This window comes from Xiphophorus couchianus, chromosome 7 (assembly GCF_001444195.1).
Source record: "Xiphophorus couchianus chromosome 7, X_couchianus-1.0, whole genome shotgun sequence".
In the NCBI taxonomy this organism is placed as follows: Eukaryota; Metazoa; Chordata; class Actinopteri; order Cyprinodontiformes; family Poeciliidae; genus Xiphophorus; species Xiphophorus couchianus.
Window position 1 is genome coordinate 3,903,169 of NC_040234.1, and position 14,097 is coordinate 3,917,265.

Genomic DNA, 14,097 nt, shown 5'->3' on the forward strand with positions numbered 1-14,097 from the left:
ATTTTGTTTTGATTAACCTTTAGTTAAACGACCGATATTTGACATCTTATTTTTAGTCTATAATTTGTGCTTTAGGGTTAGCACCGCTAACCCAGCTCTTATCCCAGCTAGTTTACAGTTTAAGTACCACAATTTAACAAATGAACACATGATGAAGTAATTCAATAATGACTCAGCTACCACTGTTATGCTATGAAATGTAACATTTGCTTTCAACTAGAATGTAATGTCCTTTTTCTAAATAATAAATATTTTCTACATGACCTTCTGACTGAATGCAGGGACAGTAATAAAGTCAATAAGCACACATTTATTCTAACAACTAAATCCTGTTGAAAGCCTATGGAACCATTTACAAACACTTTTGTACCATTTCACCTCTAGTAAATATCCTATTCTCCAGAGAACTTCTGGAATCATCAAAATATCATCAGCATATAGTGTGATATCTTTCTTTGGCAGAATTAAACATCATCCCTGAGGCCAAGAAAGTTTCTTTTTTTCCCCCATTTATATGAAACAGAACTTCAAGTCTGATTTTCCAGTTTGAAGATGGGGAAAAAAATACAACCAAAGAACCCTGAACTAGCAGGAAAATGGTCATATCCACTTACTGGATAGCCTGTTAGCCATGGCTACAAGCATCAGTAGTACATCCAGCATCCAGGACTCATGTGTCCTTAAAAATGCTTTTGTTCTGACATGAATCCATTAATTAACTAATCCATGTTAGTCTAAGGAAATCATTTAGGAGAAAAACATAACACTTACCACTGAAATGCGTTGTAATGGAAGTAAACCATTCCAAGGCCGTATAAAAAGGCAGCATTCTGGGGAAACAAAAAAAAAAAAAGGAAAGAAAGTACATCAGACTTGATTTAGATGAACACATTACAATGATTACAGCACAGATCCTGGCCAGAACCTAAAGCTAGAATTTAATGGTGTCCCAAGCATTTTAAATGCCGTCTCTCCAAGCTATAAACCCAAATCTGAAAAACAAGCAGCATATCCACATGCGCATTAAATCAGCCCCATTTCTGCACCAGTGAATGAAACCTCAGCCTTGTTGTTCTGGAACGCACTGGAGGAGAATGAGGTCTTGTTGGCTTTATATTTGATTCTTGATTGTTTTTTTGGGAGTGGGAAGTGGGGGGTCCTGAGCCAACATGTTTTTTTTTTTTGGGACCTCGTTGACTTTGTGCTGGTGTGCTTCATCCCTCTGGTAGACTTTTTCTTTCTCTACTTTTCAGAGTCTACTAAAGACTCTTTCCAGCCCGTTTTCCCCCGAGAAATAAAGGCTGCTTTGCAGTTTTGGATATATTAATATATGGTGTTAATCTCCGGTCACACTGCCTTTGTCTACATCAATACACAGACACCAGCTCTGATATAACACTGGCAGAAAACTTTAATTTTAGGTTTTCTAAATTTAAGCAGGGTTTCCTTGGCTTTAAAGAGGAAAACAAATATATTAAGACGGAAACAATTAATCAGATTAATCAAGATTAATTGATTGAAATATCATCAACTAATTTAAGAATCGAATAATCCTCAATTGGAGTATACAGACTCAAAAAAGGCAATTTGCTAAACGAGCACAGCCAAATCACGCATAAAAACCCAATTTGATTAGATACATAGCTAGATGGCTAGGTATGCATCAAGCTAGGTAGAGAAGGAGGTAAAGAGTTAGACAGATAGATGGAGGTAGATGGATAGATAGCTAGATGGATAAAGAGGTAAATGATAAGATGGATGGATAGCTAGCTAAAAAATAAATATTAGTAAACAGTTTTTAGCCAGAACTCAAGTTTCATGTTTTAGCTTCACCTCGTTTGAATTCTGTGAAAAAGTGGGATTTTTGGGGGAGTTTTAGCTGTAGATGCATCCTTTGCTACAAGTGATTGAGTTCACTAACGGAATGCTGTTATTCCATTTTAGGCAATAGAATGTTTTCTTACTTTGATTAATAGAATTGTTTTTTTTCTGTATTAGCATTTTATATAATTTTTAATGTTTAAGATTTTTTGTGCTTAAAAAATTTGGAGAATGTGCCCATTTTTTAAAACCCGATTTCTTGATTAATAGTGAGAACAATCAATTAGTAAAATAATTGTTGGCTGCAGCCCTAAGAATGTTATATTTTCTGCTAAAATCACATCGCAGAACAAAGCAGCTTAAACAATAAATAGTTGACCAATCAAATAAATAATAATAAAAAACATAACAGGATCATTCCCCAGGATTAATTTTCTTCAGCTGCATTCAGATCATACTTTTCTTTTTCCTCTGGGTCACTTAACCGACCAGTGATTCATCCCAATCCACCTCAGTTGGTCCCAATATGAACTGGGACAGGTGATTTGATTGAGCATGGAGCCATTATTAAGAACAGCAGCATTTGGACAGACTACTTGAGACTTTTGTCTACAGATATTGCCATTTAAGGGAAACATTTTAGCAACCACAACCAACTCAGAAACTTACTCTTACATTTATAGTGGCAACTAATTTAAGCAATGAATGTGTGAAGCTTAGCGTAAAATGACTGCAAACAATGGTAAACCTTTGAAGGAAGCTGGGATATTACCTTAGTGTTCAACTTCTAACAATAGTCTACTTACTATAGAGACATAGAACTTTATAGAACTATGACAGCTGCCAAGTCAGGAGGCTCGACACCCGTCTAAAAGTCTTGAGAGTCAGTAAACTAAAACAAAAAAAAAGTTAACTAAAAGACTAGATTTGAGTCGGGAATGGGTCCAAAATGGAAAAATACATAGAAATGCTTCACCAGGTGGAAAGCCTAACCTCCTTTCCTCTCAGATGTAAATGCTAAACAGAACCCACAAACTCCAGGTCTCTACCTGTGTTTTCATTGCAAATGTTGTCAACGTTGTCAATATTATGCTAATGTCCAAAAAAAACCCACCATTTTGCAAGGTTTCCATTAAATAAGTAAAGCAATTAAAGTCACATGTGAATAAGCTTGTTCATGCGATAAGTTTTTAAAAAACATCATCCTCCAACTACTTCCTGTTGTCTTCTTCTTCATTTGTGCCAGTGGCAACATCTGGTTGCTGAAATAAACTAATTTATAACCAAAAAATAAATAAACCAAAAAAAAGGACAAACATCTCATCCAAGTGGCAAAAATGTAGCAAAAACCAAGAGTTTTTTCGAAATTGCAGTGTTTCCTTTGAACGACTTCATTTTCAAAATGTCAAATTACGCAGTTATAAAGTCGATGGAAACGCAGCTTGCGTTAGTATAAACCCTCCATCGACGCTGGTCAATGTGGGACCTGTGATGATAACTAATGTTGCTGGACGATAAATTGCCCCAGAAATTATTGCGATAAATGATAATGTTGTTTTGAGACCATTTTCAAGTAACATAATGGTAATGCAAGAAGACATTCTCAAAGATCAATAAACTTTAAATTCTAATGAACATTTTTAAAAAAAATCTGGTGATTTTTTTTAAAAGACATTTTAAGTATCTAAAATAAACAAACAAAACAGAAACAACAAAAGGAATTATGAAGTCTCTTTAAACAAAACTGTCCTTCAAAACAAGGTCTAGTTGAGACCAAAACACTAAACTGAAAACTTTTGTCATTCCGTTTTTTGTAGAAAGAGAGAAAAAATAGAAATGATAAATCATGCAAATGGAAATTATTGAGCTCCTTATAATTGATCTTGTGATTAACTGATTTATTGCTTATTAAGGCAGGCCTAGACAAAATGGGGCCGAACTTATGGAAGTCATGCTAGCAGGGAGTCAGAATATTATTACAATAGAGTCAGAATAGTATTACAAAAAATACATAGAAATGCTTCACCAGGTGCAAAACCTAACATTCTTCCCTCTCAGATGTAAAAGCTAAAGAGAACCCACAAACTCTTTAGCATTTAAAGAGTTTAAATGCTAAAGTCATGTCATAGTTCTATATAGTTCTATGACGGAACGGCCCAAAAAACTGGGTTCTTTAATATGTTTAAACATCTTCACCTGTAACAGCTACTTGTTTACAGTTGAGACCAGAAACTTACACACACAGAATAAAATGATTCAACTTTTTATTCTACCGTCTGACGTTAAATCAAAACCAAACTTTTCTTTTCTTTCTCTCTCTTGGATTAATTATGTAAGAGACTTTGTGTCACAATTTATTCTCCATTTGATGAGCTGCGATCTGGAAAACGTGCATCAGACTCACCTTCCAGTAGTCCAACTGTAAACTGAAGTACCTCTGATATGCAGATAATGCTAAGTGAAGGACGAGACAACAAAAACCAACATGAGCGAGTCATTTTGGAACAATATGAAAAGCTTAAGATTCAGTTCATCAATTTATACAAATACAGTATAATAAATGATTGTTACCTTTTGAATATTCCTCCAGCAGGAGGTTGAAGTGGCCGAGCTGGCAGAAGACGTCAGGATCCACCTTGCCCTCTGCTTTCAGGATGAGGCCGTTGTAGCAGCTCACAGCCTAAAGCAACGACATCAAGGCGAGAGCTCAGTGGCCACACCGAGCCAACATTACAATTTAAACAGCAGCCAACGTCTGAGGAAGGCTTTTAAATGTTCCTAGAAGGTCATAATCTGACATGTTTATGAGCCGTTTTGCATACTACGAGCCAAACGCCCAAATAAGGACTCGGAGTTGGTATCTAAACAACGGCTAAACAAATGAGGCTCGATGCGCCGTCGCGCCGCCACGGCAGAGTGCCAGCTGACACGAGACAGCCAGGGAAACGGTTGGGGAGAAGCAGCGTGCAGCAGCAGTTTTCTCTGAGAAAACTCTGAGTTTTCCCTCTAAAACAACATTTTACAACCACAGCTTTGTAGAATGAAACCTCACATGTAAACCTTGGACATTTACCCCGAGACGCAAAGCAAACTGGAGCTGGACTCTAGCTGAACACAGGGTTTCCTGTAACGATTAATCGACTACTCTGATAAAAATAAATAAATAAATAAATTGGTAAATATATATATATATATATATATATATATATTTAACCACTTAAGCTTTTTATACAATAAATGGAAATACATTAAAAGAAACAAGTAACCAATTTAATTCCTGTTTTAGACATGTGTTTTAGACGATTGATTATAGCAATTGATAATTGGGACAAAAAAGAAAAGTAAATTCTGCAGATTGTCCATTTAATCACGTAAGCAATTTTAAACAATATTAGATGTTCATCAAAAGACACAGCAAATAAATTCATTTTTTTAAAAAGGAAAACATGATTGATTTAGTAAATTATTATGAAATTAATCGATTAATTAGATTTTTTTTAAATGCATATTCTGCAGCTTTTTCCTTTAACCAATGAAGCCTTTTACACAATATTAGAAATGCGTTAAAAGATGCAACCAAATGATTAATTCAGTTCTTTTAAAAAAAAAAAAAAAAAACAGTTTTTTGCCCAGAAGGCAATAACTGCATTCCTTTAGTGAATAATAAATCATTTGCAGCTAATAATTTATAGCACAATAAAGTAATTATGTTGCCTTCAGTTGTAAAAATGCTGTGTATCAAATATGATTTAAAAGGAATATAATTTCATAGTCACAACATCGTTCCTCTAGTAACTCTTTAACAATGTTTTCACCAGCGTTGCACTGAAAAGTAGTTCCTAAAATGAGCTCAGCAGATGTGCAGTTCCACCAGGTTTCTGCTAATTGCTACTGGATAGTCTAGAGGAGCCGAGAGCAGGAGGGTCACTCTGTAATATAGAGGCTTGAAAACTGCAGCTCTGAAGAGGAGCTGCGGCTCAAAGGCAGCATCAGTCCAACCAGGTGTTTTGCATAACTTAATGGTTCCCATGGGAGATTAAAACCTTTCTCAAATATGCATGAAAGAATCAAGGCAATACTCCAGGTAAATCATACTGCCCCTTTAAGATTATATTATTCATATTACAATATAAAATGAATTGCACCTGTAAATGCACCTGTATGCGTTCCTGGATAATATTTTAAGTTCATCTAATGACGTTTTAAATGTTCCCACTTGTTCTGACATTACGACTCTTTGGAAAGTGTTGCCAACATGCCTTCTCAACCCTGGGATATATTGTCCTCCTGCTATGTCTCCACCTCCAGTGAGCCACATGTTGAACAGACAGTCCGCACGGCCAGTTTTGTGGCAGAAACACGGACTGTAATTAAACACACGCTTCGTGCGTGTTCACCAAGCAGTGCACGTTTACTCCGCCTGTCGCTCCCCGGCTTCCGCTTTAATCACCCGTCTTTGTTATAAACACTGAACTCCCTCGTCGTGATTATCTCTCATCCGAATGAAGGTTAGCCTAGCCGCAGCAGCTACCTACCTAGCTAGCTAGCTAGCTAGCTAGCTAGGGCAGCAAACCTTTTCTGGGTATTTTCTTCCCTCCCCCGCCATCTTGGGTGACACGAAGCAGCCATTATTTTTTGCAACCTTAACACAAGGCATGTATTTGTAGCCCAAAATGTCAAAAAAGGGGGGGTGCATAAGTGCGAGTGCAGACGGGTGTACACCGCTGGACGGTTAGCCGCTGCATGCTAACCGGGGAGAGAGCTGACGCACAATCAAACTCTGGCTTGCCGTTTCATCGGCTTGTTTTGTGCCAGCCGAATATTGCTGCCGACTTGGAAACTAATATTACAAAAAACACACGCAAACTGTTAGATTTGTGTCCACGTGCAGCTCTGTAATTCACTTTAACTACATAAACACAAAAGTTATCACTATTTCCCTGCACAGAAAAGGGGCGCTTGTCTGCATATGTAACAAACTCAAGAAAGTAACAGCAGGTGTGAAGACAATATGATTTGCCATGCTTATGATGCACAAGATGCAGTCAGGCTGTCGCTACAAAATGCGACCGTAAATGCTGAACCGATGACAGTTCTGTTAGGGCGGAGATGCGTTCAGTTTCCCCGTAAAACAGCGTTGTTTCTGTTATCAAAGGTGCGTTTCACACCGATGCACGCCGGCCGCTGCGTTATATCCCTGGAATAACGCTGCTTCTACAGGCGGTCGCTGGCTCAGCTTTAAAGTTGGGAGTGAAATTGAAGGCCAGGATGCACTCATACACGTAGAGCAGCGCAGGGAGGTCTGTACCATTCGTTTCAGGTTGGATATGTGTCTCATCAGAGGAGATAGCGGCCAGAGGCGGCTGTGAGGCTGCTTTTAGTGGCATACCTTTAACAGCAAGGCCTTCGTTCTGGCGCCATCTTCTTGAAGCCCATGAAATCCAAACAGTGAACTGCAAGTAAAGGACAGACAACGGTTCCGTGTTACTTAGTGGGGGGAGCGATCATGTTGTTACCAACTTCACTAGTAAAAGCTACAGAACAACAGAAAAAATACACGCGAATAAGACTGTTCTTGCAGTTAGGCATCTAACCTGTCAATTCCGACCAGGCTCTCCTTTTCCTGTGCTGTTAGCTTCGGAAAGTCCTCTTCGATTTCAGTCGCTTTTCCCGACGCCATTTTCTCCTCGTCATTAGAAGCAACGCCGAGGCTCCGGGCAGCGGCCGTGAGCGATAGTCCGCACGATTTCATGGCGAGAGACCGAGAGGGGGAGCGGGACCGGGCGACTCCGGCGGAACTCGGCAGCAGCGGGACCGTCGCACACCAATCCAGGGTTAAAACGGGGCGCAGCGTGATTCTTGCCAAATCCTCAAGGAAGCGATCCTTTCAAGTTCCCCTCCGCGCTCTTCATTGTACGTCAAAACAGTGCGCGTATTCCAGTCCCGGTTTATGCATGGAGTTGGCGTAATGTGGGACCAGAAGTGAGAAAGTTGTTTGATAAGCTCGCAAACTTCCCCCCAACCAGCGGCTCAAAGTTGTTGTAATTGTGTCACATAGGCAAACGCACGCCGCCACCGTCGGCACGCCCTCCACTCCGCGTGGCCAATCAGCGGCGTTCCTCCGCGGTCACATGAGGGCCTTCAGTTGATGGGTCGCGAACACGCGCACGCACACATCAAAACGTGCTCCGCCGGCCCGCCTTGTGCCGCGCGATTGGCCTTTCTCATTGTATTATGATTACGTAACCGAAATTTCCCTGATTCCTATTGGTCAACGCAGTTGTCGGTCTGGTCAAGGATATTTGTTGCAACGTTGCACATGGACTTTTTGATAAATACCAAAAGAAAAAAAGACATCCAAATCACACACTGAGACAGGTTGTAAACATATGAATAACTCTGAACACACTTCACCCCATAAAAGCAGAAAATATTCTGTAGCTTATTTTCAATTTTATCAAAATTACTGGAGGTCTTTTGTAAATGTTCCATTTAATATGATTTATTTGCCGTTTTGGCTTTCTTTATTGGAAGCCCCAGACAAGAGATACAAAAAAGGTAGGAAAAAATAGATAGATAGATAGATAGATAGATAGATAGATAGATAGATAGATAGATAGATAGATAGATAGATAGATAGACTACAAACGTTTGCAACTTTCATTCTGTTTATTAGTATTACTATTTGGCAGGTTGTTGTAGTACAATAATTTTTTGCTGTCAGAATTAAAGAAATATTTATGAAATGTTAACGCTCTTAAAATTTAACTGTAATTCAAATTTAATGCAGTTAGTTTTAAGATAGCTATGACGTTGTTTTTACTCTTCACTTTATATGGTAAGAAGGTCTTGGCATAACTGTGTCAAAAGGTATCTGAAACCTCTTTCTCTATATGTATGTAACTAAATGTAACTTAAGTTACATATGACTAGTTACATATGACCTAACACTTATTAGGTCACTCTAATAAGTGTTTACTGTTTACAACTAACTTTATATCTAAAATAGATTTCCATTATGTATATTTGAAATAAAAAATAATTAACTAAAAATTAAACATTATGGATTTCAGATAGCCACAATATTTTTTCTAAACACCACATATGTTCTTATGACTATATTGAGATGATTCTTTCTGTCAATGAAGACAATTTTAACGTAAATATATAAAGGTGCATATTAAAACTTTCTAAAAATATATACAGTATGTTTTCAAAGGAGCAGGACCAGGCAGTAGATGTCTTTATGAAAAGGGTTTCCCAAATCCGCCACTGTTCACAATTGCAAGAGGAAATAATGTGCTGGTTTGAATACAAAGTAGATTTTTCTAAGAGTTAAAGGTTCATGGATGGCTGAAAGAAAAAACATATACATGTAAAAAAAAAAAAAAAGAAGTGGCAGTAAAAAAATTAAAAAGAAAGAAAAAAGGCTCTCTATCTGAATTATCTTGTTTATTTAATGATGTTGTGAATACACATGCCTTTGTGTTTTCACAAAAAAATAAAGTACCGTACTCATTGGTAACAACCATACATGGAAAAATCACTTAATACATTCTGTAAAATGTTCTTTTTTCCCATCTGCTATTTACTGTGTTGTAACTTGTAAGTAAGAGGGAAAAAAGGCCGACGAAAAAGGACTTTTGACTTAAAAAAAAAAAGCAGAAAGAATTCTGAGATAAAAGTCAGAATACTTTTTTCCCAGTGGGGCTGAAGCCGTTCTGTATTCCCATTCCGCTCCGTGTGACAGAGGACATGTCTCTGACTTCTCCTTCCTTTTCTCCGTCCAATTTATGCAAATGACGGCGGACGCGCAGGAATCTGGGGGACAGCCCAGCACACTCCAAAATGGCGAACCGCAACAAGGGTAAGCGCGTCTACTAAAACAAACGCTCTTCGTGTCTGTCGCTAAACTCGAGAACGTTCTCCGAGCGTCACTCAAACATTTTCCAAGTCTGTTCACTGTTGTCCTGCAGCTGGAAGCCATGTTTTCTGTAGCGGTAACTTTTCTTCTCAGCTGCTAGCTCCACCTGTCTGAAGCTAACGCTACCCTTCTCAGGCCGGAGAACTTCAGAGTTCAGAAAGCAGCCTTCCCGCCGTCAGCTGCCTCTGTACACCTCACATCCTTCTAACTGTAACATTCGAGCTAAAGGGAATAACAGCGCCCAGGGAGCTGCATTAAGTTGAGGTCTTGGTAGCTGCTCTTTGCTACCTGATGCTAACTGTGTGTGTTTTCCACATAAAGATGTAGAAGAGGAAATTTACGACAAGGTCGTGGATCTGACGGAGTACGCCAAGCGGCAGCGATGGTGGAACCGCCTATTCGGGAAGAACTCCGGGCCCGTGGCGGAGAAGTACTCCGTGGCCACACAGATTGCAATAGGAGGAGTGAGTGGATGGTAAATATTTACCTTCCTAACGTACCGTGCTGCCTTCAGGGGCCGCGTGTTATCCGTACTGCCCAGCTTTCCAAGGTTAAACGCACGCCTACGTCCGGTACAATCCGTGGAAAAAACAGTCCACTGAATTTGTTAAATAAATCTAAACAAAATTCTAATAGCGTTGATGGAATTAATGGATTTTTTTTTTCTTCCAGACAAACAGTGAATAACATGCTTTTTTAAATATAGGCTTTACAACATTTTAAGAGACAATTAATCCTATAAAGCTGCAGCATATAACTTTTATTTTACATAATATGTACTTCCTGCCCATATTCACACCCACACATTGGAGATACACCAAACTTTGCTAGAACCGAACCAGACGTTAACCGGCTAGACTGAGACCTGACAATGGAGAAGAAGCTTTAGTTTCCCAATGAACAAATGAACAAATACGAAGCTGTTTCACATTTCTTCGTGAGGCAGAAACTCTCATTTCATTTGAACCCCCTTGCTGTTGTGTATGTTTGGCTTTAGGTGCGCAGGTTATCTCTTCCAGAAGGTGGGGAAGGTTGCTGCCACAGCCGTAGGTGGAGGTCTTCTGTTGCTGCAGGTATGGCTGCACCTCTGTTTGTCCTGGAACAGCTCAAGCTCTCCCTTCCGTTTCATTGGCCCGACTCTGCTTCCAGATAGCCAATAACAGCGGCTACATCCAGGTGGACTGGAAGAGGGTGGAGAAGGATGTGAACAAAGCTAAGAAGCAGCTGAAGAAGGGAACAGATCAAGCAGTCCCAGAGCTAAACACGTTCATGGAAAAGGTGAGGTTCAAGGGAGACTGGAAATGAGAATTGTCTGGTTGTTCATAGTCAATCTGCTGGGACTTCCCTGCTAACAGCAAACTAGAGTACATCCTCCATTATTTCAGATAAGCTTTCTGTTTGGATTTAATTTCTGGCAAACAATTGTCACATTTTTACATCAAATATTTAAAAGAGAAATTTGGACATTCTGAGGTTCAGAAGTCATAAATTTGAAAAAAGAAAAGTGTTTTTTAATGATTAAAGGCATGACTGCTCCATATTAAGGGGGCAGTATTATTTAAAGCTTTACATCATGTCATAATATTACTTCCTCTTCAAAAACATACCTACTTCAGTGTTGCCTCATTTCTTTGATGCATGTTTGAGAAATACTTTTATCTCCATGGCAACCATTCAGCTGTGCAAAATGCCTGGTTGAACCTAGCGCTCCCTTCCAGGACAAAGCTCCTCCTCAGAGCTGCAGTTTCCAAGTTTCTGAGCTTCTGTCTTACAGAGCTGTTGTATATTCGACTAATTCAAAGATTAAAAGGAGTCGGATGGATTATTCAGATTAACTTTAGCGACACATAACAACCGTAACCAAGTGTCCTGCGGGATCGTAGAACGTTGGGACCGCTCCGATCTAAAATCGGGCATATTCAAGATGTTGGATTGTCTTGGCCCTTTTATCTCAGCCTGTGGAGTTTTCCCAGACTGGACGCGAGAAGGCAGCCTGTTGAATGTGACTGGTAGCCAATAAGAAAGTGCGGTGACGGAGGGGAATCCCAAACAGTTGACGTGGTGCAACTGAGAGCCCGGTTTAGTGCAGCTGCTCTGCAGTCATTTATCCAATGTTTTTTTTTCTTTTCCTTTTGTTACGTCTTTTTTTGCTTAAAATGAGTCCACAAACTATCACTATTGCTTTTGTGGGATTTTCTTCTGGAACCAGGATGCTCGTGAGTGAAATCGGTTCGTGTGCACATGGTGTGTTGCTTCTGCGTGTGGCTGGACACACAAACCGATCGAACCTGTTTTACTTTTATCAGCTCTGTGGTCACAAAGGTTTGGGAAATCGGCCGGCAATTCTTATAGCGTGTCGTGTGAACCAGACTTAAGATTCACAAGCTCTACTCCTCTCCTCTTGACCAATGCCCTAATGCTCTGACTCTGGTCGTTATGGTAATGTTTACATATCCCCTCAAAATAAAATACAGATGCGCCACAAAAACGAACATTTTACTTTAATGAAAGTTTTAACTCACGATAACGACAAATCAATGGGAGCTCTGAGCGTGTTTCTCTGCAAGGAGACGGTCTCATCTAGGAAAGATGGAAAACAATGACCTGAAGTGTTGCTTATGCACAGGATACTTGGTCTGTAAGTAGCGAAGCAGTTTGAAGGCTTCGTTCCTTCATTAGCGAGCCGCATATCATGCAGAACTTGGAATGTGGGAATCACCTGCCGGGATAAATCCATTCTCCTGTCTCTTCTCTGGGCCTTTTCCCCTTCGCAAAGAAACTTTCCAAAGAATCTGATCTGTTTCTTACTCATTTTGCTGCTTGTGGGCTCAATGTTGGCGCGCAAGACGTAACCGAGAGAATCCGGTTAAAGGATTTTCAAAACAAAAGATCCTCCAGTCTCAGATAATACTTAAAACGGAAATATTTAATTATTTCTTGTGCCGCCTGGTACCAATTGGTCCCCGGACCGGCACAGGTCCGCACCGCAGCATGGGATTTGGGGACGACTGCTTTAGCAGAACTACGCTCATTAAAAGATCCAAACCATCCATTTAAAGAGATAGCAGCGCTACATAACAGTTCGGCTGAGTTCCCTTTGTTTGATGTGACGTCTGCATTTTCTTTTCATTTTTGTCTCCACTAAGTCTTGAAGCTGATTTTGAACTGAGACATCATTTCCATGTTTTTTCAGTCCACAGAGTTCGTGAAGAAGAACATCGGGGTCACCGGCGGTTTCGTGGGAGGGTTCCTGCTCGGTCTGGCGTCTTAGGGTGTGCCAAAGCAGAAGAGTCTGCGTCCCCCTGTCGTTAACAAAATCATGGTTGATCGTTCTTGCAGGGATTCTGAATTTTTTTTCGGCAGCAAGCAGCCAGTTTCAGTTACGCTTCCAGATATAAGTTTCTTTTTGTAAACTGCACACCATTTTGTTTCTGAAACTGTACAACCACATCAATATACTGTCAGTGGGAAAGTCAGGCTCCATATCGGGCTGAATATGACCTTTTACGGTATGTAGCATGGTTAGGCTTAAAGCTGAAGAACATGGAGGCTTTCTAAATGTTATTTTCTATTTATTTGAACCAAACTGAATTTGTTCCACAAGGAAAACACATGCACTATTTATGCCAGACATTGGGTGGCTAATTACCTTTAAAAAAAAAAATCACATTGAGTTTTCAATCAATGCCAGTGTTGTAATTTTCAAATCCAAACATAACAATCTTTATAATAAAATCCAGAATGTTACTATTAAGTGCTGATGGATGTGGGAATTGCTTTGCCTTCTTCAGAATTGGGTTACATCTGCCACACTAGCATCTCCTTTTTATATATATATATGTATGTATTGTTGAGCGTAGAAATGATGTCTATAATGATGTTGCTGGGAGACTGTGGATTGCTTACTCTTTAAGAAAATAAAAATGATTGTGAAATGTTTGCATTTGTCTGTTTTTTTAACTGACCTAAAGTGGAGGACAAAGTAAAGTATATGTCCTTTTCATTGGCCAACTATGAGTAGGACACAAAACAGTCACTCACAACATAGGTTATGTTTTATGAACTGTAGAGGTGGGCGAAATGGATTCAAAGTTTAATAATTGTCAAAAATAATTAATTTTGACAACAACAAACCACAGTTCTTATGTTAAGAAATTCATTGATATTGATGCTCTCATTGAACAGTGAGGGGGTAAAATAAAATTAACAATCCTGACAATATGGACTGTTTTAGGGATTTTTTAAAACATTAATTGGACTTTATGGTCAACAATAAATAAGATTTCTTATTTATTTGTCATGATAAATGATAAGCAGTACATGCCCAACTCTAATGAACTGTATGTAGTGTA

At 39.2% G+C, this 14,097-nt stretch overlaps 2 protein-coding genes across 3 annotated transcripts in view; one reads left to right on the forward strand and one right to left on the reverse strand.

Moving 5' to 3' along the window:
* The window catches only part of kdm6a (lysine (K)-specific demethylase 6A), a 40,876-nt gene extending 32,942 nt beyond the window's left edge, over window positions 1-7,934 (reverse strand). For both annotated transcript variants that reach the window (XM_028022454.1, XM_028022453.1), the window contains exons 1-5: window positions 7,416-7,934; window positions 7,211-7,274; window positions 4,393-4,501; window positions 4,226-4,275; window positions 772-830 (exon numbers count right to left, since the gene is read on the reverse strand). In XM_028022454.1, the coding sequence (XP_027878255.1) occupies window positions 772-830; window positions 4,226-4,275; window positions 4,393-4,501; window positions 7,211-7,274; window positions 7,416-7,573 (440 nt within the window). In that variant the 5' untranslated portion in view covers window positions 7,574-7,934. The remainder of the gene's footprint in view (window positions 1-771; window positions 831-4,225; window positions 4,276-4,392; window positions 4,502-7,210; window positions 7,275-7,415) is intronic.
* A 1,685-nt stretch (window positions 7,935-9,619) lies between these two features.
* fundc1 (FUN14 domain containing 1) lies at window positions 9,620-13,684 on the forward strand. The gene is made up of 5 exons (XM_028022460.1): window positions 9,620-9,688; window positions 10,067-10,220; window positions 10,743-10,818; window positions 10,895-11,023; window positions 12,939-13,684. The coding sequence occupies exons 1-5, from the start codon at window positions 9,670-9,672 to the stop codon at window positions 13,014-13,016; spliced, it is 456 nt and encodes a 151-aa protein (XP_027878261.1). The 5' UTR covers window positions 9,620-9,669; the 3' UTR covers window positions 13,017-13,684.
* The last annotated feature ends 413 nt before the right edge of the window (window positions 13,685-14,097 follow it).

Bases quoted from the DNA above. Each gene is read 5' to 3' on its own strand.
- fundc1 (XM_028022460.1), top strand. The intron at 10,221-10,742 runs GTAAATATTTAC...GTTTGGCTTTAG, and splicing joins ATAGGAGGAGTGAGTGGATG to GTGCGCAGGTTATCTCTTCC. The intron at 11,024-12,938 runs GTGAGGTTCAAG...ATGTTTTTTCAG, and splicing joins TAAACACGTTCATGGAAAAG to TCCACAGAGTTCGTGAAGAA.